This window comes from Labrus bergylta, chromosome 9 (assembly GCF_963930695.1).
Source record: "Labrus bergylta chromosome 9, fLabBer1.1, whole genome shotgun sequence".
NCBI lineage: Eukaryota > Metazoa > Chordata > Actinopteri > Labriformes > Labridae > Labrus > Labrus bergylta.
The window spans coordinates 6,087,996-6,111,977 of NC_089203.1; the positions used below are offsets into that span (position 1 = coordinate 6,087,996).

A 23,982-nucleotide genomic window follows, 5' to 3' on the forward strand; every position below is an offset into this window, starting at 1 on the left:
ACATACGTCATTAAGTGCTGGAGGATCGTTAGCATTTAGGCTAACACGTTGCTAAAAGGGTTGACCTTTAATGAACCTGTACTACAGTCATGTAAATCACTTTATATTTTCACTTTTTTTAATCACTAATTTGCCTTTATTTGTTGTATTCCTTTATCCTGACACCGTATTTTACTTAATAATATAAGCAGTTGTAGTTTTTTTTTTTTTTATCATTATGTGAGTGAAGCAAAAGTGTGTTTATAAGATTCCGGTTTTGATGAAGCACACCGAAGACTAAAGAAAACCCCATGTATTTTTTAATCCACTATATTCTTCTCCTAATTGTTTTAATAATAAAAATGTGACGCATCTTTACAGTGTTATTTTTAACATCATATCATACCATAAACACTTCAGTAAGAGCAAAATAATAACATTTATCATTTTAAGCAACTCAGTGGCATCACAATTACTAAAGCCACTATGAACTGACCTGTGTGTACTGCTGGTTTGAATAGACTGACTACAGATTACTGCGAATTAATTATGTTTTTTCTCTAAAATGTTTGGACCTTGGTTCCTTTTTAATGGTTGAACTAAACAGAATACTTTAACTGAGTAAATATGAAGGACATGGGATTATTGACATAGAGCTGTATTATCATTTTTGATGACCTTATCCACATGTATTTCATGACGTGGGCATATATTCCTGTTTTAGAGCCCATAGTCTTCCCATTACTTGTGAAGTTAACGGGGGGGGGGGGGGGCGTCCTAAACGCAGATTTCAGCTTGACACCGACGGTACATGATGCACAGAATGTATCATAGTTAAATAAGTCATCCTGTGGTGATCACACTGACGGCTGTCCGTGTATGTTGGGCTGCTCTGTGATGATTATGGGGTCGCTCTGGCCACGGTCTCGATTGCAGAGTCCACTTCGCATTTTGAGCGACGCCCCCAAATTCCGTGCAGAGTGTTTGCAGACCCTCCGGGACGGAGAGGTGGAGGAGGAATCGGCAGCTTCGCCGTCCATATACACCACAATCACCACGCCATTAGTTCATGACTTCATCATATTTTTTGGTAGAAGAGTTTGGACCACATTCAGAAGGTAAGGGCAGACGTTTTATCGACACTTCCTGTAATTTTCGCTGATTGTGTTTTGTCGCCTTTTCCTGCGCGCTGCGCTGTGTCGCAGCGACCACTCGGACTGTGGTCAGCTAGCCGTGGCGTTGGTCGAGCACCGTCTTCTTAGGTAACCTTAATCACGGTGAAATGATCGATCAGGTTTCCCGATCGACATGCCAGAGGCTTTAAATGTTTGTCATCCAACATCAAATGTGTTCAGTGTTTGATCCCGGGAGTAGTTTTCCTCTTTTAATGTGAACATGGAATATAGCCTGGTCTTTTTTTATCCACAGTAACCGCATCGTTGCGCACCTCGCTTCTCGTCGTCGATACCAGACAAAAGACAGCCTGTTTTTTTACGGTCCACCACAGAGTCTGTGTGTGTACAGCTTAATCTTTGGCTGGTACACATAACAGCAGTAGTCAAAATGTATTTGAAAAGCGCGCTCCACATTTGACCTGCGCATATGCGCATATCTTTGCATATTGTTGTCGCTCTGTTATTGATTGCATTGATATACCGTGAAATTCTTAAAGGGATACTGCCTCCTGTATGCGGAAATCATTGGAAAGGCATGCACTGTGTCTCATACCTGGCTCTGTTCATCTCCTCAAGCAGCCTTATTACTAAATCTTTATTCATATTTATTTAAAAACAGATTCTCCACACCCTCGATCCCTGACAGGGTTTAGTGGGCCTGTCAAAAAAAATATTCACGTCTCATCTCCGCTGTTTACTCTCTTTCTGTTTTTGTCCCTCCAACATTTCTATTCTTAACCTTCCTCTCTTCATCCCCTATTCATTTCTAGCTCTCCAGGACTCTAAGGCTGCTGCAGAGAATGGGAATAGGGACACAGGCCAAGGCTTGCCATTTTGGCTGAAGTAACAGCAGGACAGTTGTCAACCCCGCGTCGGCTTCAATCCCCTTCTCCCTCACCTCGACAAACACATACACGCATACACAAAGACAGACACCCCCACCCAGAGCCACTGCTATGTCCACCGCGGTAGACATCGCTGGCCCTTCCTCCCCAGATCAGGCCCGCAGCAGTGCTAAAATCCCCAATGAGCCACTGAGACCCAGCCTTAAGCGCTCCCACCACCCCTACAGCCTCTCCCATTACATTTCCACCCCTTCCCCACCGGTGGACGTCAAAGGCCTGATCCAACCTTCCCCGGCCCAGCAGCCCACCACACAGCCTGCACACACTAAGCCTCGCCGAACCCCCTCCTGGCCTGACATGTGGGAGTCCCCCAGTGGGCTCCACCTGGCCCACGCAGCAGAGCTGCTGATGCGCGCCGGGCTGCTGGCTCTCACCCCAGCCACCACAGAGCAGGATGGCCTGGGTGCACAGAGCAACCAGCCGGCTAAGAGGGACGCTGCAGAGGCAAAGGGGGAGAGGGGGGATGGAGAGGGAGGTGGGTCCGGACCAGAGGAGGAGGAAGAGGACTCTTCTGGATGTGGAACCGACTTCCAACCCTTTTTGGGTGCCTGGTTCCCCTTCAGCCCGGCTCTCTTCCCCTTGGCTGGCTTTCAGATGGGGGGTGGCCACTGGAGAAGTGCAACCATGGGAGCTGAGGGTATGGAGGGGCTAGTGGCCGAGGGCTACTCTCCTGGCTCTTTGGGCGGGGGCAGTGGAGGGAGAAGGAAGAGGAAAAGGTGTGGGGAGTGTGTACCTTGTCGGCGTCAGACGAACTGCGAACAGTGCAGCAGCTGCCGCAATCGCAAGAGGGGACACCAGATCTGTAAATACAGAAAGTGTGAGGAGCTGAAGAGGAAGCCTGGAGGTCCTGGGTTTGACAGCAGAGTGTCCGGGTTTGATCTAAGGGGCTCCGACTTTACTTTGGGTCTGGCACAGGAGAGAAGCAACAGCGCCTTGGATGGATAGTAACGTATGAGGTGACAGCATTTGTCAGCGGTTCCTGGTTGGATGATTGTTGAGAAACTGCAGTAAACAAAACACACAGGACACCAAGAGCTCAGACTTTGATTCAAAGACCTTCAGATCATGTGTTTAGTGAAGAGCTGCAGCTCTGTATAAGAATGTCCACACTTGTTCCCATCCTTTCTTTTGACAATCAGCATGGAGAGGAGAGAAAGAAGGATACCAGTGTGTGTCAATATTTAGACGACAACAAAAATGCTGTAAATAGACTGTAAATATCTGGAAACATTATGTCTTTTTTACATCCCTGTCCAGTTTGGATTTATTCTGTTTCAACGTAAAAAAAAAGGAGCCAAATGTTTTGTTTCTTACGGGGAGTTTTGTTTCTCTTGTTCTGACGTAACTGCATCAGTAAGAAATGAATCTGATCGGCCAAGGCTAAATTATTTCATGTGCAACTTGTACTGTATAGCTCTGGATGCCCTTTTGAAATAAAAGAAATTGGCTGTGTACATTTGTCTACAGGCTGGGTTCATACTACACCTGTGTTATTGTGTGTGCGTTAGTGTGTGTCCGTATTATTATTATTATTATTAATTGGGTGTATGTGTCTGTTAGCCTGCATATTTGTGGTTGTACACATGTACACATGTATGTGTGAGAGTGTGAGGTTGTGTGGATTATGAGTCACCTAATGGTGTGGCTGAGAGCCTTATCTCAACCCCACAGACACACACACACAAACACACCTTGGCAAGTCCACTCAAACACACCTCACCTGACATGCACACACAATCACAAACACCCTCTTTTCTATTCACACAATTTCCCTTTTATTCACAAGTATAGATCATAAACACACACACACACACACACACACACAACCACTCCTAATAAACAAAATACACAGCCAGCTGGACTGAGGCTACAGGGTGGGTTTTAGCTTGTTGCCGTAACGATGGCTGATGTGATAAGACCTTCTTCCACGGCGCCACACTCCAGGGGACCGCAGGGAAGACGTAACCATGGCAACGGCCGGCCCGAGGTGTCACGCTATAATTGGGCCACGGCTGCACTTCCTGTGTGCCTTCAGTCAGGGGGATCGCAGAGGGACTGTGTGTGTGTGCGTGTGTGCGTGTGTGTGTGTGTGTGCGCACGCGCGTGCATGTGTGTGCGTGCATGCATCTGTGGGGGAGTGGGGGTTGTGTATGTGTGTGTGCGTGTTTGTAAGGCAGATAGAGAGAGAGAGAGAAAACGCAGCACGCCAGCCAACGCAGGACACTGCCAACTCATGGAGAAAGGCAGTGAGCTCCAACACCATGCAAGTCCAACACTCCCACTGAATGGAAAACACGCAGTCTTTTAGTTTCAGTCCACAGTCTAATGTTTCTTCATCTCCCAGACAAAGGGGGAATTTCAAATTCTTGGATCTGCAGCTTTTTTTCCCCTTCTCTCCCCCTCTCTTCGGTGCCTTTCTAGTGATTTGGAGCTTAATCCCCCCTCCCTGTTCTTGTCACGCATGCACACACACACACACACACACACACACACTTACACACTCACACACACACACACACACACACCGGAAATCTGTGTCACCCGCTGCCCAGCAGGTCCAGTGACTCCCTGAACGCCTGCAGTCTGGCTCCACTGGCCTGCAAGATGGCAGGAGAGAAATGGAGGAGGAGGAGGAGGGGGCAGGAGGAGGGATGAACAGAGGACAGAGAAGAGGAGGAGGGGGGAGGGTTTGAGAGAGGGAGAGAGTTGGGGGGAGTGGGGTTGGTGGAGGAGGAGGTGGAAAGCTGATCTAGGGAGAGGGTGAATGGGGGAGAAGGGAGGAGAGAGTGGGATGTAAGGGGGGGTAAAACAGAGTGGGTGAAACGGAGAGAGATGAAAAGCAGGCCACAGGGGGAGAGAAAAGAGAAGGAGAGAGATATGCAGGGAGGAGGACGGGAGATGGACAGCAGGGGATGAAGATAACGTGGTCCAAACAAAGAGGGAAGGAGAGATGAGTGTGAAATCCAAGAGCAAGCAGACTGATGGAGGCTGAATGAAGAGCTATCAGATGCAGGGCTATAAGGGTTAATGATGGATGCATTGTCCAGATAGCGGGTGTGTGCCGTCACAGACCCCTGTGGAGCTTACATATGTTAGAACCAGCGGCCCTGTTCTCTCTGGAGGAAAAACTCCTCTCGCTCACTCTCCGATGGAACAACCTGCCAGCCCAAGGCAACCTGTGCTGGAACTGGGCGGACCCTCTCTCACGAGCCAGACCTTTGAAAATTTGGCCACTGTGTCTGCTTGGAGACACTACGTCTCATTGTGAATTTTTGCTCACCCATTGGCTGTATCCCCAGTGTTAGAAAATGTGTTACAGCTTTGCAGAAACAGCATCTTTCTGAGATTACTCCTCATTATGCCTGTGTTTTCCATTTGTGTTCATTTTTTTTTACTACACATGGATAGCATGTATCCCCAGAACAGAATCACAATGGTTGTCTTACATCCCTGAAAAGCCCAGGCTCATCGGCCCTCAGGTTATATTTTTGTTGCACGGGGGTCAAAAGGTGACTTGACCTTTCACCCCAAAGCTGTTGGTGTCGGAATAGACCGTCTTCTTATAAACAGTATCCTCCTTTTCTGTTGGGGTCCAATGCAACCTACAAAAAAAGCACAAAGACTATAAGATAACATCAAAAGAACATTTGTAACTTAGATGATTATGTCAGTCCTTGCAAATTACAACTGGGTTGCAACTGTCAAAACACAAACACATCAAGATACTCTGACATTTTGACGCATCCGTCTGGTTCTACATGTTAGTTTTTAAGGTAATGTGTACACAAAATCTGTTAATCTTCAAACTGTGGCAGATTAAAAAAGTGTCCTGGTGGTCCAAGAAGTAAAGCAATGCGTGGTGATAAAGTATTTTAACCAGGGCAGCGCTTCAGGAAAACAGCTGTAATGTAAGAATAAAAAGGCATGGGATTCAAAATATTCATGTAAAGTAAAAGTACATTACATTCTTAGTACGTAAATCAATGTATGCTGTTACTACTCTACACTGCCAGAGATTAGTATTCATCCTGAGGGGACCTCATTCCAAATCCATCAAACTATTAGTTAATGATGTTAAAGTCATCTAACTTCAACGTCTCAGTCCTCAATATCAGTCAACCTCATTTCATTATCATTATAGTTGCTAAGGCTCATTAGAATGATCATACATGGGGCGCTGGTGGGGCAGTGGTTAGAGCGTGCGCCCCATGTACGGCGGCTGTAGTCCTCCAAGCGGGCGGCCCAGGTTCAAATCCGACCTGTGGCTCCTTTCCCACATGTCATTCCCCACTCTCTCTCTCCCTGATTTCCAACTCTACTGTCATATCTCTAAAAATAAAAGCACAAAAAGCACAAAAATTTATGAAAAAAAAAAGAATGATCATACATGATTGTTCCTGCGATTATCACACATAATGTTACCATTGTAGCTACATTATTCACTGATGTACATCGCTTTGGATAAAAGCGTCTGCTAAGTGAATTTTAGAATTGTATTCACTGTTGTTGTTGTTGTTGTTGTTACTCTGTTTGTCTCTTTCTCTCTACGTCTCCCTCTCAGCTTCAACACAGTCTGGGTAGATGTTCAACATGAGTCTGGTTCTGCTCGAGGTTTCTGCCTGCTTAAAGGAAGTTTCCCTTTTCTTAATGTTTCTAAGTTTCTAAGCTCATGGTGTATTAATGCTGGATCTTTACATAATCAAAGTGTACGGTCGAGACCTGCTCTTTTTGTATTGAGATAACATTTGTTGATAACTTGTACTAAACGTATAAAGACTGATTGATTGGTTGAGAGATTTCAGTCTGGACCAAAGAGGTTGGACAAACAGACTCAGAAACAGACATTACAATCAACAACTCAACATCACTAGCATGGCTTGAATGTTAAAACATCATTGTAGTCTATAGATTCTGCATGATTGTCTCAAACAACACATTATGGTGCATTGTCTCTTTACTGTGGCTACTAAAATGTAGTTTCATCTTATGAGGCCTAAAACAAATACTACAGCTGTTGGTTTGTAAGTTTCTGTGTTTAAATGGCTCCTCTGATAATATGAGCAGCATCACTCTTCAGACCTTCAGTCGATGAAAACATAACAAGTCTGTAACATACACTTTCTTATGTGACAAAGATGACCGGACTTCTACAATGCTTTGCTTGGAAACCCAACACTGTTGTTCTATATATAGTGGGGCTTTTCACACTGTGCATGATTGCTCGTGTCAAGTCACATGATTCAAGATATATGGGCAGGCTGACACACACACACACACACGCATGCCCTTCAGAAGCACACACACACACACACACACACAGACACACACACACACACACACACACACACACACACACACACACACACACACACACACACACACACACACACACACACACACACACACACACACACACACACAAGATAAGGGGGCAGGAACAGTGAGAGAATGTGAAGAACTTTATTGAGTTGACTCTGACGTGTTGCTTCCCGTGACCTGACTCCCATTTTTTCTGTCTCCTCGAGCGTCTTGCTATCCGTCCCAAAGTGAACCACATGCTCACCCAGCTCTCTGTGCTCTCTGTTTGATCTCTGATGAGCTGCTTTCTGACGCATTTGGCTGAATAGATCATCATTGTGTGTAATTGACCACCATCAACAACTTCTCTGTCTTCCACTATCAGATGCCTCGATACTGAGTAAACACTAACACAGTTGTGCTGAGAACATTCAGCAAGATGAGATCAATCTTTTAGGTGCGTTACTTTGTTTCAATAGAGCCAAAGACATGTACACTAACTATGAAAATACACAATAAAAAATTGTGAAACTGTTAAGCAGGGGCCAGGTTTTTATAGGGAATTAGTGACCAAGTAAAGGGAATATTTAACCCATGAGTTAAGTAGTAACTGCAGCTTGAACACTCATTACCTTCAAAATAAATGATGATTACACCTCAAATTCAACACTTTTTTATAAGTTTAATTTTCTACAGTACTTCTAAAACCTCGGTGCAGTCTTTACATATTGGAGCAGGAACACCTTTAATTTTCTCTCTCTCTCTGGCCACCATGGACAATAACCATGAGATTAAAGGGATCAAAGCTGTAGGAGTGTGCCATGCTGTTCAAATGCATGTTGGCTGAACATCATAGGAGCTCCTGTCCATTAAAAAGGCACATCAGTCATTGTTAACAGCAGGTTGTAAGGGCAAAAAAAGTGTAATTCTCTCCTTGCCAAGTCTGTCACCTGATCCATGCCCCGTCAACTGACCTCAGTCCAACTGATCATGTGTTAAACAGACTTTAGACTGCGCCAGAGGCTAGAAGGCCCCAAAACAAGTAAAGACGTGAAGGAGTTAACAATGGAGGGGTTTGTTGACGTGCATGTGTTGTCAATCCCAAACTGTAACTCAATTCATTGGATTTGCAACAAAATAGTCAATAAGACGTTTAACAAAACATTTTCATCACAAGATCCACTCGTTTTGTTTTCCACAGCTTTCAACGACGTGTTGTGGTTTCAGCTGTGTCAGTTGTCATGGTGATAATTAAAGTTGTTAGTAATGGATCCAGTCACTTTATGTCAGTTGTGAAGTAGAAAAAAAAAAAGTAGAATAAATGGATCTTGTGATAAGATCTCTTGACAAATTGTTTTTTAATTACAAACTTTATCCAACAGAGTTAAGGATTTTGTTTAGTTAAATAGTTTGTGTTAATCTCTTATTTACTTACAATCTATTATATAAATTATATAAATCACAGCGCTTTAATTCACTATAGACTTTGAGCTAAAAGCTAACATCAGTCACCATCATCAAACGCACAGGACTGTTCATCATTTGAAGAGCTTATTTGAAAGCAGATAACTCCGTTTTAAACATTTTAAATAAACATTTTATGTAGGCTATTTATTTACTTATTTATTTCATGTAATATTACTCAGATTGACGTTGTGTGACTTTGACCAAGTTCCCCGTACACTGTGTTGGGTTTCCGCTCAAGAACAGATTTTACACCTCTGTAAAGTCAGAGGCATCATGCCCATTGAATCTCAGGGGGGGCTGGAGCCCCTTCAGATTTTTAAGAATCTGACAGGATTTTTCTCACATCTTGGTATTAAAACAATAACTTATTTAGGCGGCTTTGGCTCAGTGGTGAAGATGGTTGTCTCTTAACCGTGAGGGCAGGGTTCAATCCCCAGCTCCTGCAGCAAAATGTCTGCTGTGTCCTTGAGTAATACACTGAACCTCAAGTTGCTCCCGCTGCTTTGTCAGCGGTGTATGAATGGGAGTTATTTCTTATGGTCACTCTACACAGCAGCTTCTACCATCAGTGTGTGAATGTGTAGGTGTGACCTGTGGAGTAAAAGCACTTTGAGTAGAAGACTATAAAATAACTATACAAGCTCAAGTCCATTTACCATTCATATTTATATAATACGTAGTAATAAATTATATTTCAAGTATGGAAGATATCTGTTAAAAAAGCTACAAAAAATTAGCTATATGATGGGAGTAATTTCTCTTGATTTCACTGAGGTTTCCTCGGACTGCCACACTGAAGGAGAAATAATAACCATTTTGCCTTCAGATTATAAATATCTCAAAATACAGAATTTTGGCTTGCATGACGCCCCTGTTTAAAGAGCTCATCAAAACTCTCAGGGCACTGTGTTTTTACAGGATTGCCTTCATATATTTTTACAAAGTAACTCTTTATTTTGTTTTTACCAATAACTACGTTAACAGAGTACAGCGACAAGAAACAATAACTACAAGAAACAATGTACATTTTTTTAACTGTACAGTTGGATATGAATATGGTCCTCATCAGACTTGTGCTTCTAGTTTCAGTAACATTTATTTTACAATAAATGTTGTGTGTCCTCAGTTAGAGTCAGTAGTCAGTGCAAGTCTCTCTGGACAGCTCTTTGCATCTGGCTGTCAATCACAGAAACTATGGGAGCGTAACTCAGCATCATCAAAAGCTGCTTCTTTTTTATCCTCCAAGTTGACTTGACATAAGCTTTCAAGTCTTTCTCCGGCCCACTCCTTAGGCCTGTACGTAGGTTGATCCTTCAAGGTTCAAAGTTCAAGGATCCCTTTCCTCCAGTGTATGTGTCCTCAGTCTGGACTGTCTTGTAGCAGGGTGGACACCTCGGTCCTAGCTGTGCAAAGCTGTGCCTTTCTTCTGTAGGTGAGCAGGTTTGGCAGGTATGGGAGGTTTGGTGTTGGTAGGTGAAGAGCTACGACGATCATCAGCGAATGTCTTCTTGAGCTGTGCCACGCGACTTTGATATTCAGACTTGTTCTCTTCACTACAAACCATCTCTGAGAGGAAGAGAAAGAAACACAAATTAATACACAGAATCTGAATCATATTCACGTCACCACCTTAACATTCAAACATCTTATATGCACAACATTTCTGGTTAAACATTCATCAACTGCTGCATCATAACATTAAACAACATGTGTTGACTACAATGAACTATCAGAAGTGTGTCACCAACATCAGCACCAGCTGGATGTTTAGGACACTTTACAGGTTCAAGACGCTGATCTCAACTTTCAGAAGCTTGTAGCAAATATCTCCCAGACAGCCTACTACCATCTCAGAAACCTATCCAGAGTTTGATGTTTCATGTCACAGTCGGACTCTAAAAGCTGGTTCATGCTTTCACCTCCAGTAGACTTGACTACTGCAATGCACTTTTTACTGGAGTTACAGGTGCTACATAAACTGCAGCTCATTCAGAATGATGCTGCCAGAGTTTGAACTCAAACCAAAAAGTCTTCTTATTGTTTTTAACAAGTACTGACTGAGTACACATCAGACAGGTCCCTCAGATCTTCAAATAAAGGTCTCCTTACGGTACCCCAAATAATACCAGTCCATTCATGGTGCTTTTAACCATTATGGTCCTACTCTCTGGAATTCTTTACCACATGAGCTAAGGTAAGGCAACTGTGTCTTCTTTCAAAAAGCAGACTTTAAACATATCTCTTTGCACAAGCGTTTGGCTAAATCATAAATAAATGGAGTATATCTTGCAATGTATCTAGGAAATGTGTCTACTTTTAATTTGAAGGGGTGATGGATAGCCAAGTGGTTATGTCGCACGCCCCATGTACTGAAGCAATAGTCCTCTTTGCAGCGGCCATAGGTTGGAATCCAACCTTGACTCTTTGCTGCATGTCATCCTTCACTCTCTCCTCCCAACATTTGCTGTCTCTCTTCAGCTGTCCTGTCTAATAAAAAAAAGGCAAAAGGCCCCAAATATAAACCATAAAGAAATACTTTTAAGCACATTGAGTCATGCTCATATAAATTGTGATATATAAATAAATGTCACAGGACTTGAGGTCTAATGTTCTCTCAAATAAGCATCGTGCTAATGACTGTCAGACTCATCCTGGACAGTTAAAATAATAAGATCAAATAAATCTTTTTCACCATTCATTCTTCACAGTACAAATTACAGATTACTCTGTATCAAGAATAGGCTACAGTAGCTATTGTTTTTAGTTTAAGAGGCCTATCTATTGCTATTTATTTAAGTTTGCATACCTTATTTTGTATGCAGTATCATTCTAAGGTTTTATTGTCCCCCATCTTTTATTTTATTTTATTGTGTGAAATATAAAAAATGTTCATGAATGTGTTTGTGTTTCTATTTTGACCTGATTAGAATACAAATATTGAATATCATAGCCTTTGACATTCATCCTAAACACACATAAATCACATTTGTCTTTTCTTTTGTCACCTCTGTCCTTTTGGCCGACCATCTCTGTGCCTGACAGCTGGGCTTTGAGCGACGGCTGGTTGCCATGGCTACTAAAATGTGGCTTGTAGAGAAGGGTCCACTCGTTGTGGTTGTCCGAGCTGCCACCTGACTCACTATCGCTGTCCTCAGCTTGGTCTTTCAGGTCATCATCGGCGCTGCAGGAGTCCAAGTCTTCTTCACATGGCTGACTGTTTGGCGAGGCGGGGTCCTCCTGTGTGCGAGACACCATTTAATAATATGACACGTTGTTTTACATTTTCTGTGCTCCTTGTTACATGAGCCACATGCAAACCACAGACTGTAAAATATAATGGACGCAGCCTGAGTGACGTCACCCATCTGGGGAGTTCAAGGGGGCTCCAGAGGCTCACCAGCGTCTGCCGCCATGCTGGAAATGTTGTCTCAGCCTAACTATGAATAACACACATCGTTCATAAAATCAGAACGGATGTGTTATAAAAACATTCTCGCTACATACAGTGTGTGCCCATGAGGACAAAAACTAATGACACCTCTTTCTTTATTTTGTACTAGGCTGTAAACATGTACTTTTCTACTTTAAAAATGAGCGTTTTTGGTGTGTATGTGACTTCCTGGTCTCCCGGAGCCAGCCTCAAGTGGACCCTTGACAAACTGCAGGAATTTGCACTTCCGCATCGGCTTCATTTTTTCAACTACAAAGGTTGCCGCTTGACGCATAACACAATAACTCACGCTCACATCAGAAAGCTGCTGGCCGTCTCTCCCCGGCTGCAAGTCGGCTGTCTGGATGCCGATCACATCATCACTGCGGACCCTGAATGACAAAGACGTCCATTTTTAGTCCGACAGACAGACACACAGCCCCGACTGCTGAAGCAAGTCATACGGCAAATAACTTTTAGAATCCAATTGGAACAAGAAGACGGCATGCTGACGGAAATCCTTTAGTTCATTGTTCATCTTATCAAAGTGAATCAGAGTTATGTAATCAGCTGAAAGGAATGGTGGCTTGATGAACCTCTGTAGACGTTTTCACATGTGTGTTAAGCAACATGTTGTTCTGGCTGACAGAGCTGTCTTTATATCATTCAAAGAAACAAAGTCCTTATGCAAAACGTAGACAATGAAACCTCCTCAACATTTTGTGCACAACACTAAAAGCTCACAATGTGTTACTGATGTGTGGTGAGGCCTGCCTCAGATACATTTTACATGTGAGGCATTCGGGACATTTTTGTTTCAGTCTCTAGTTCTTTTGAAAAGATAGATTTAACCTCATGATGAACAATGTGTGATGGGTATCTGTAAATTAGTTCAGACTATTACTTCTATAGGGTGTGACATCATACTTGTCCCTGTACAAATTAACATGGAGTAAATCTTTTTTTTTTTCATTTTAAATTCAACATTAACATCACTCCTTTCTAATCAGCCTACTGCTGCATTACTAAGTGGCTCTGTGTCCAATAGAATATGTTTGTCGCCTCAAAGACATCTTGAATACTTCTTACTAGATTTGATGATATTGCCATGAGACAAACTTTGTGTGTTCGGTTTCTACCTGTTGTTTGAGAGGCTCTGGAGGAGTTTGGAGGACCTGAACTCGTCCACCTCTCCGATCACACTGATGCTCACGTCTCCATCCCGACCAAGCAGCCAGCTCACATGTTTATTGTACGCTGTTGGGGGAGGGGAGGGGAGGGGAGGGGGGATAAGATTGAGAGAAAGAACAGGATTGTTAAGCATGCAGCAGATTGTTTCCCCTCTCACACAGATTCAGAGAAAAACAGTCATCTTAAAATGTTGTTCTGACTTTTCTCCAGTAGGTGGTGCTGTCCTATAATTATAGAGCTCCAGGAACCTCGTCCAACACTCACTGCTCTCTCTACTGCTGATCATTTCCTCTGTCTGTCTGATGACTAATCAATTCATTGTGTCTCACTGAAAAACAAAACTCAATGAAGAATACTTCTATCACTACAAAAAGAAATGAATACAACTGATCGTAGTATATCGATAACGGTATGGTTATGGTTTGATTTCTTACGAACTAAATTAGTTTCATTCTCTTATAATGCTGTGTTTTAATTTTACTAATAATACCACTTCATAGATTCATAGATTATAGATTTATAGCCAGTCACTTAGGAGAGCACAGCACAAACCTTACCTTAAGTAAGGTCATCTATATTATTTATAGGTTTTATCTTATTCTATTCTTCTTCATTTATCATTTTTACTATCTAACTCCTCTTCTTCTCTCAACAGTTTGATCTTTTCTTCGTCTTCTTATTTCATTTGATATAAACTAATTTGTTGGGTTCTCCATTCTGTTGTAGCTTTTTAAATATTGTAGAGGAAGCAGAGAAAACCTTGATGAAGGGAAAACTCATGAACTTATGGAATACAGATCCAAACTATTTCGGTGTGAATTCAACAAATTAAAAAAATGTGTAACACAGGTAGTCTCTGTACTGTAGTTGTTGTTATTACTCCTGTTGTGTTATTTCCTTTAGTATTTCCAGCTGTCACTGAGGTACACACCTTTTCACTTCACTTAAAGAAATGTAACTATATTGTCATCTTTACGTTGAGTGTAAAATATGCATAGTCGAGACATGGTGACAATAAAAAGTATTAAAAAAGTTTAGATGAAACTTAAGAACCAGCCTTCCTCCCACTTGTTCAATGTTGTACATAGCTTCTTTTTTTTGGTACTGGAAACTGAGGCCTGTGTAAACCAAGGCATGCACCTATGAGGAAGGAAATATACACGTCTTAACTCAAAGGTCTCTTCATTTTAGTGTTTGTTTGTGTTTAAATCTCGTTTGCACATTTGGACTCCTGTAAACTGGATGCTGACCAAAGTAAGGATTATTACTGCTAATACCAGCAATTCACATTCTTTGTGTTTGTTTGTAAGCTGAATCACTGTGACCAATCCTAAGGCTGAACAGGCACTGTAAGGTAAAAGAATACAGGATTCACTAGATATCCAGAAATGGTGTGCTTTAACATAATGCACTGAATTCTGTATGTCTGCATTTCTTTACAGAACAAAAATGAAATGTTTTATTTTTATTGTTTTAATACCGACTATTATTCTAAAATGTGGAAAATAGTTAAACTAAAGAAAAACCCTTGTATTAGTAGGTGTGCTACAGCCTACAGTAGCTTTATTATAATAATAGAGTATACTCTATTATTGATTATACTGTAACTGCTGTGTGTACAACCTTTAGATTGGTGGAGTTTATAAAGTCTATTTAGCTTATTTCAGTTGGTTAATTTTTAGTTGTTTCCTGATGACCTCATTATGACACAGATAAGATAAATAGACCCCGCTCCCCAACCAGTGATCACAGGTGCTTCTGTGACATCACGGTTTCAGTTAAGGGGAAAGACTTTCTGTGACATCATAAATGACCTTTATTTCTTGTTCACATATCTATGAGAGGAGAGTGTGAACGTAAAGGTGTGCTGCACAGAGACCAGGACTCATTTCAGATATGGCCTATATATAATGTACGCTCACATAGCGGGTACCTGTGTTTAAGCTCAAGATGTTCCATGAAATATGAACAAAAACAAAGCTTTTACTGCAAGCTGGTTTCTAACAAACCTGTGCCGTGAGTCGAGACAATTGTTTCTTTTCATTTCCTGGCAGGAAAACTTATTCTGAAAGCTCTAAGAATGAGAATATCTAAGCCACACCTCTTTATGACACATGGGGAGCACAAATAAACCCCACTCGCCAACATGTGATAAAAGGTGCTTTCCATGACAGCAAAAGTGAAGGTGTGGTTTAAACAGAAGTCTTGACTCACTGCACAGATTTGTTAGACACCAGCTTGCAGTAAAAGCTTTGTTTTTGTTCATATTTCCTGGAACATCTTGAGTTTAAACACAGTTACCTGCTATGTGAGCGTACATTGTATGTAGACCAAATCTGAAATAAGTCCTGGTCTCTGTGCAGCACACCTTTACGTTCACACTCTCCTCTCTCAGATTTGGTAACAAGAAATAAAGGTCATTTATGATGTCACAGAAAGTGTTTCCCCTAAACTGAAACTGTTATGTAGAATGAACAAAGAATGAAAGAAGACTAACTGGATCTTAGGTTGTGTAACCCAAACACACAGACAGCTCCGGTGACATGGCAGAGATTGGGTAAACAAAGAAGGTAACTTAATATTTGGTTTAAAGCATGGCAACGCCCCAAACCACCAAACAACAGCGCTTACTAAATCTCATGTGTGTAGAATGAATCGTCAAGACAGGTTAGAGGAACGAGTCAGACGACACTTGGTGTAATTTAAACATGAATCAGACCAGTAACACTAGAGAGTGTGTTAGGACACACGGCGTGTATCATCGGCTCTCAGAGGTTAGAAGATATCTGATTCACATTAAGGAGCTGGAGCGACTTGGAAATAGAGTAATAATGTGCTTACTTTGAACTATTATAAATGTATGCCCCCGTGTCCTGTGTGTGTGTGTGTGTGTGTGTGACTGTGTGTAAAGTAAGTGTTAAGCAAACATACAGTAAATGAATACCATCAATACTACCTTTGATTTTCACCTGTGGTTTAACTCAGAGTTTTCAAACACTCATAGCTCAGTAAGTGGCCTTTCTGATGTGAGTGGCATCAAACAGGGTCAGGATTTAGAAACACTAATATCATACATCAAAATGACCCCACCAGCTTCCCAGATTAAAACTGAATATTTGAGTAGTGGCCAAAACTTGTGGGAGTTGATAACAATGAAAGCTCTTTGTTGAGGCTGCCATTGTTATTTTTGATGAATGAATTACTGAAAAACAGTAAATGTGAAGATTGTTAATACTCTTCAAAGTCTTGGTTTCTACCAGGATGTAAAACTAAGCTCATAACAATCAAATGTAATGATCTCTACTAGAAAACAGTTTGTATCAGAACTTAAAAAAAGAACAATACAAATGTTGACACTGTGAGAAATACTCTGGTTGAATGACTTTCTGAAATCAAAAGGGTATTGATAACTTTTCTCAGATTAACTCAGATTAAGACTTTGAACAGTAAAAAGGCTGTTTGTGTCTTTGCTGAGCATAAAACCAAGAAGAACAGCTATCAGGGTTTTATAACAGACACATCAGGAAGTCACCGCCCTGACAAATGATCTGTGTAAAACTGGACTTGATATGTACATGCCTTGTGATTTTTTTCTGTAAAGACTAAATAATCATGATGCACAGTGAAGTTTGCAGGTAGCTGATGTAACGTGTCACCGTTAAAGTTAGGAAAGCCTCCTGTGTCACTTTTATTCCCAGACTTTAAAGCTACGCTAACCATCTGTCAGATATCAGAGTTGAATTATTCTTACATCTCACTCCTTCTACTTAAGAAGAGAGAGGTTTGTATGTTTTATCAAAGCGACAACCTCCGCTGTTGAAAAATTAAACCAAAGAGGAAGTCCAAAATCCTGCAGTTCATCGAGTGTCCACTTGAGGCTGGCTCCAGAAACACTGGAAGTCACATACACACCACAGCCAACACAAATGTTTTTACAGCAGAAATAAACATGTTTACAGCCTGGTTCAAAAAACTAAACAGGTCTGATTGGTATTTGTTTTACTTTATGAATGAGTAACAGATGGGTGATGTCACTCAGGCTTCGTCTATTAATATTTACAGTCGTTTTTATCTTAATACGGTGAAGAGTTAACGTCAATTTTATTGTGACACTAATTTACTGGAAAGAAATGACACCATGTTTGAGAAGCTGGTAGTTTAACTTCATTCCAGAGTTATTTCAGTGTTTGTAGAAAGCTCACACTCCCAGACATTTTACCCTCTCCTGATACAAAACTATGTTTCTCTCTATGTTTCGTATCATACTTGTACTTTAGTGTTAGACATGAGAAGTGTGCTCTCTATGTGTACGAGTTCATCAATGTACAAACTAAAGGAAGCAAGGCCGGTGTTGCTCTCTACCTTTCTTTGACCGGGTGTTGGCGTTGTCTCTTCCTTCCCTCTCGTCCCTTTCCTCGCGCTCTCTCCAGCGGCGTACCTGCTCCTCCCTCATCTTCAAGAAGAGGATCCTCTTCTGCTCCTCATTGAGGGCTTCAAGCACCTCCGGCTCCACCCACATGTCTTCAAGGATTTTTGCTAGCATGCTGCTTCTTCTCCTCAGGCACCAGAGACAGTCGTCCACCTGTCTTCTCCTCAGCTGAATGGGTCGTGTTTCAGCACTACGTTATGATCACTCCCTTTTCTTGCGTCGGGTTCCCTTTTTTTTGAAGGATGTGGGATCGGGTGCCGTCTAAGTGCAGGAGGTCACTTTCGTGTCCTTTGTCAAGTGTACTTCCTGAGTGCAGTGTGTCAGGCTCTGTGGAGGGGAAGGCACAAAGTGTCAGGATCGACTGCTGTTTCTGAAGCTTTTGACAGTGAGAGAAAGACTCACAGAAGAGAGAAGGAAGGGGATAGAGAGAGAGAGTGATTATATCTACACTGAGTTGTTTTTTTTTAACTCTGTTCATTCCTGATCTAACAGCTAAACACAATAGGTTTCAGCATATGAGCCCACAATGCCAAATGTATTTACCTTTGTGTGCAGTGTTTACTCTGCATACAGTTGGCAGTGAGAACGCCAGTGTGCTTTCAAACACTGCCAGGAACACAGGGGTCACACACCCACACACACACACACACACACACACACACACACACACACACACACACACACACACACACACACACACACACACACACACACACACACACACACACACACACACACACACACACACACACACACACACACACACACACACACACACACACACACTACATCAGCTATCTGAGTGTAACAGGCACAGATAGTGAGCAGCATGAGTTGTTTCTCTCTCATATACACGGCCCCTCACGTTTCAACACACCGCTCAGACCGTTTTTTTCCCAGCTCGTTATCAATGTTGGTGGCACAAATATATCAACAGCACCAGTTTAGTTACACCTAGTGCAGGAACTTTCAAGAACAAAACCCCAGTAAAGGAACTTCCACCTTATATCTACAAGTAAACACAAAGCAGTCTCCTCCCTGTGCAAACTATTGAAACTTATGCAACAATGTAGTGAGAGCCTACAGGGCTTGTAGTTGAAAAACGTTTTCATTATTATACAGTAGACAGGAGAAGAAGTCACATATCACCCTTTGAGCTCAGTGTTTTATCTTTGGTTGTTCTGTTTTGTTTTTCTGTGTGGTCTTTGTTGTTGTTGACTTTGTGATGTGAATATCTCTTACATTGAGAAATGAAAAACAACGCACTAATTAAAAACAAAGCTAGGTTGGAGGTTGTTAAATTATAAAAAAAAATGCACACCAGAACTTGTTCTTGAAAAAAACCTCAGCCTGAACTGAGCGGTTAAATAAGCATGTTGTCATCTTCCAGCTGATGAAGGATTTAAGGTGACACTGTCAAACTTCTGAAAACAAAAGTGATTTTAAATCCTTCATCTATATCTGTACGGTTTAGTTGTAACTTCATATTTATCTAATCCAGTGGTTCTCAACTGGTCTAGCTTCGGGACCCACTACCAACTCCTTCAGAGAAGAATTGCTTGCTATTTTTCAACCAATCAGATTAACTTCATGAAAAATTGTGCAGTTTAGATCTCTGACTGTACAAAACATGTGACAGAACAAACAAATGGAATAAAACAAATATGTTTCAAAAGCACTTCATGGACTTTTTTAACACCATTTTCTTTCCAGGCACACAAATGGACCGCGACCCACTTTTGGGTCCCAACCCACCAGTTGAGAACCACTAATCCAAACTATCATCTACTATTTCTAAAAGCTACTGTTTGAAATAAACATAACTTTAGCCTTGTTTTAATCTGTTCTATTTGATTCAGAGCTGGGTTGGGATACATTATTGGTCATGTTCTTCTCTATCGTCTAAAGATAGGAGGAGGGAGTGTTTTTGTTGATGTTTCATATTGTAAAGCTGTAAATGCTTTAAAGGCTCTGACTGTGATTAACAGCAATATAAAATCACTGGACCAGACTGCCCACTCATTTCAATTGATTTTCACTCATTTTCCTGATTGTTCTGACAGAAGCATACAAAGCTGTTATGTGCCTCCATTAAATCTCCTCATCCATAAATAACTGTGCACATTTCAGCTCTGGCACAGCTGCTCAACAGGAATATTCAAATCAGACCGCACAGCTTCCAAAGGAATCACAGACATCAACAACCCAAAATTTCAATTACATAAGGAAGTAAAAATTATGTAGTCAAGCAATCCATAGGTTCAACTCTGCTTTTCAGAAAAAAAAATCCAAAAACATAACTCTGGCCGAGCACCAAGATGCAAATAGGTCTGAGATTTCTACTGCCTCCACTCATATGCAGAGAAAAGAAAGAAAAGCTATCAGACATGTGCATGGCATACTGAGAGAAAGGTTTGAAAAGCCTCTTTCTGAGAAAACACGGGCCATTTCACAACATAGCTGGAGAGTGGGAGAGATTAATGAACTTAGGCAGCCTGTAGAATGGCTAGAACAAAACAAAACAAAAAGACAGAGAGAGAGAGAGAAAGAATAACAAAGAGGAGAGAAGTGGACTTACTCAGTGGCTGCCAGCTGGTAGCATCTCTCTGGTTTGAGTTTCAGCGTCTCTTTGAGTGTTGTATGCTGAGTGAGTGTGACGTGAGAGCGCACAGTGTGTCTTTGTGTGTGTGTGTGTGTGTGTGTGTGTGAGTGTGTGGGAGCAGGTTAGTCGTCAGCAGCAGTGGTATGCAGGCTCAGCCCTGCTCTGCTGCATTTGTAGAGGAAAGGAGTGGGACGGAGTGACATCACGGCTTTCATTTGTTTTCTCTCCTCCTCTTTTTCTCTCTCACTTTCTGATCTTCTTTCATTGACACCCCCCCCCCATCAATTAATGTTAAGTTATTTATCGTCAGGTTAAAATCTTGTCTCTGTCTATTCATCGTGTATCCATTTCTTTAAATAACTCCAGTGTCTTGTTTCCAGTGTGTTCCCATTTCAACACTCATTTGTGACAGCTTGTGTGAATGAAAGGATTCTCAGTCTTTATTTTTGCACTCATTGTTTTATTTTTACCTGATCCACAGTCTCTGCTAAGCTGTGCTCCCCTACCCCCCCACCCCCCACCCCTTTCCTCTTTTCTTCCTCCAACACCACATGTGCAGGAAGGAATCAGGATATTTATCCAACCAGTATTTTCCGTCAACAGGTTGTTGACATCCTTATCTCAGCAGCAGTCATTGTTGGGTATTTGCTCGTTGTTACCAGGTCAGAGGAGTCTGTGCTTTAAATGTGAGTCACATTCCTCCGAGCAATTAATGCTCGGAATAATTCTTCAGAAGTGTTTTTCAATTCAAATGACTAACCTATTAACTTTACAGTCCGTCACAACTGGGTGTTTCCTCTTGGGAACTTTTACAGGAAATATAATCGAGTTATGAACACGAGCTGCACCTTTTTGACTTTTATGTGTTGCTCTGTCTTAATGTGTACTTGATGAACACTTTTATATGAAATATGGATATGCTACATCTTTGTACTTTGGCACTGCACTAGCTTAGGATTGCTCCACAGTTAATCTTAAAGGGCTTTCACCTGCCAGCCTAGTAATTTTTCCTGCAGCAAGTCCCGGGCTGATGTGAGAACGCAGCAGGATATTCTGCGGAGAATTCAGCTGGGGGGGGGAGAGACTGTCTGCTCACGACTGCTACGATCTCCTTGCACGTAATTAAACGCCTGCATTAAGTTTTCTGCTAGTCATTATGTTCTTCTCCGCTCTTTTGTTGATAGTGTGATTCCGCCACACCACACAATATTCTCATTATAGCATCGTATAGCGGAATCTGTTGCTTCTTCTTCCGACTCTTTTTTTTTACATCACGTCTTACCTTGGGCCCCCCCGTCCCCTCTGACAGGAGTAGTCTCCAGCTGTGAGGAGCATGTGTGAACAGCCAGGTCGGGAGAATATCCTGAGCAATCCTCCTGAAATGATCGAGATATTTTCAGGAGTGTATATGTAGGGCTTTGTTGTAAGCCCTACATCTGTCAGATCAGTTTTTTTTATTCGTCCTTACCTGAGTTCCCTTGAAGCTCCACCACCAGTGGTTACATGTACGTACCACTTAAATGTACCATCCCTAAGAAGATCTTGGCTACCATGCCTCCACATCAGGATTGTGAGGCTTTAAACACATTCTGCTTTTAAGCAATGCCCACTCATCTCTGCATCTGTTTTCAGCATTTCACTCCTCCTGTATCCTCCACTCTGCTCACACCACCAGGTTTGCCTCGTTCTTTACAGATAAGGTTTCCACCAGCTGCTCCTCTGAGCCCAACAAACTCAGGGTCTCCCTGCAGGCACATTCAAACCTTTGCAGGTGATCCAAAACGCATTAGCCCAGCTAGTTGGGCTTTGTTAAATGTGCTTAGTATTCAGTTTTACTAGTGTCCATTTTGTTTACCCCTTGTTTTTAATTTGGTCTGGCCAAACCACTATCCATTTCTTTTGTCTCATGTGTTAGGTCTGTGTTTAAGTTCACACCTTGTGTTTTCTCTACTTTATTAGATTTAAATTAACTCTTTTCAGACCTTGTTCTTCTAGTTTGGTTTGTAGGTTAAGTTTTCATTGAGAGGGTAAAATAAATAAATAAAAAAAAACTCTGTAAAGCTACTCTTGTGTCTTGTATCTAAGTCCTTGGTCTTTAACATCATTTAAGGTATTTTGAAGTCGGTCCATCAATTCTCCTTCTATTTCAGGGTTATACATTTTATTAAAATGATACAGTTTAATCCAAACCTAGGAAACACTTGTTGGTTTGAGTTGTAGTGGTCACATCAGAAGCCTCAACTTCCACTAAAGTTCGTATTACGCAAATGAAACCACAGCATTCATTTGTAAACACGAATGGGTTTCCACCAATACCAAGAGGTCAGTGATACCAGACATCGTCTGTTTTAAGTTTGTATTTGGTATCAGGGCAAAAAGCTCAAGGTCTACACACACACATTTCAAGCAGAGCTTGTTCTGATATGAGTCTATTTACTTCATCAATCCAACATTAACACTAAACCTTACATCTGATTATTTATGCTCAACTGAAACTTGAGGTCAGTTTATTTCCCAAACCTAAAATTAGCTTTAGATGTCAACTTCCCTTAAACTAATTCTAGACATAGGCTTCAGTAAGGTGTTTTTAGAGCCCTAAACATTTTAATAAGGCCGATTAATGTAGGCGAAACTGGTCAAAGTGAGTCATCACTTTATCATGCCCTTGTCTTTATATTTGTTAGAAGACATGTGGAAACATGGACCTGTATGAACACCAACACAAACTTTTTTTCTTACCCTTTCTTTGGTGTCAAGGTCAGGTCTGCCAGAGCAAAACAAAAACAGTGAGCTCTCCATGGCAACACACTACAGCTGAGACATGAGGCCTAAGTATCTGTGAGTGAATGCAGTGCTTAGGGAAAGTCCCGTCTTCTTAGTGTCACTATCTGGGAACCACGTGGAGAAAAGGTCACGTGGGAACATTCAAATGGTAATGGTGCATGCACAGCACCCTCTGCTGCAGCACAGGGGTATTGCAGGTTGACATGGCTGCAGATGTTAGAAAAAGAGAATATAAAATGATTGCATGTTGCCAAATCAAAATGTGTGAAAGCAAAACTCGAACATGAACCTCATTGATTAGCCCTTGAGTTTGATATATTGATGTTGTTTATTGAACATTATAGAGACAAACTGGCAGATTTAAAAGACGATTCAAATTAAACAGGTCCATTTAAACCCAACTTCCATCTCACTGATCTCTGCTACACCAATGATGCACACACTCTGCTGCTGCTGCTGCTGCTGCTGGCTAAGCTTTGCCTCCACCACCCCAGCCCCTCCTTTCTGCCTCAAACCTTTGGTTCACCCATTTGGGATTGTTTAGAGCTGTGCACCCTGGAAAGCTGTGGCATGCTGCTCAGCTAACCCAGGGAGCAAACACCTTGAAAGCCAATCAAAACTGTATTTCCATTTTTTGCAATAACATTTTTGATGAGAGTGTTCCTTACTGAAATTCACAGAAATACTGGAGTTTTAGTTGTATAAAAACTGATTGTTTGGTG

The 23,982-nt window shown here is 41.7% G+C and overlaps 2 protein-coding genes across 3 annotated transcripts; one reads left to right on the forward strand and one right to left on the reverse strand.

Annotated features, from left to right (window-relative positions):
• The first annotated feature begins 829 nt into the window (after positions 1 to 829).
• Positions 830 to 3,513, forward strand: LOC109998505 (CXXC-type zinc finger protein 5). The gene is made up of 2 exons (XM_020653381.3): positions 830 to 1,097; positions 1,925 to 3,513. Exon 2 carries the CDS (start codon positions 2,111 to 2,113, stop codon positions 3,002 to 3,004), a length of 894 nt encoding a protein of 297 aa, XP_020509037.1. The 5' UTR covers positions 830 to 1,097; positions 1,925 to 2,110; the 3' UTR covers positions 3,005 to 3,513.
• A 5,958-nt stretch (positions 3,514 to 9,471) lies between these two features.
• Positions 9,472 to 20,673, reverse strand: zgc:92242 (uncharacterized protein LOC436899 homolog). Of its 2 annotated transcripts, none has more exons than XM_020653370.3 (6): positions 20,453 to 20,673; positions 17,808 to 18,201; positions 13,394 to 13,511; positions 12,565 to 12,646; positions 11,830 to 12,061; positions 9,472 to 10,390 (listed from the first exon to the last, which is right to left on the reverse strand). In XM_020653370.3, the coding sequence occupies exons 2-6, from the start codon at positions 17,986 to 17,988 to the stop codon at positions 10,224 to 10,226; spliced, it is 780 nt and encodes a 259-aa protein (XP_020509026.1). In that variant the 5' UTR covers positions 17,989 to 18,201; positions 20,453 to 20,673; the 3' UTR covers positions 9,472 to 10,223. The 2 variants fall into 2 exon arrangements, with proteins under 2 accessions (XP_020509026.1, XP_020509027.1); XM_020653371.3 differs by having other exon boundaries at positions 12,571 to 12,646; positions 20,453 to 20,650.
• Between the last annotated feature and the right edge of the window lie 3,309 nt (positions 20,674 to 23,982).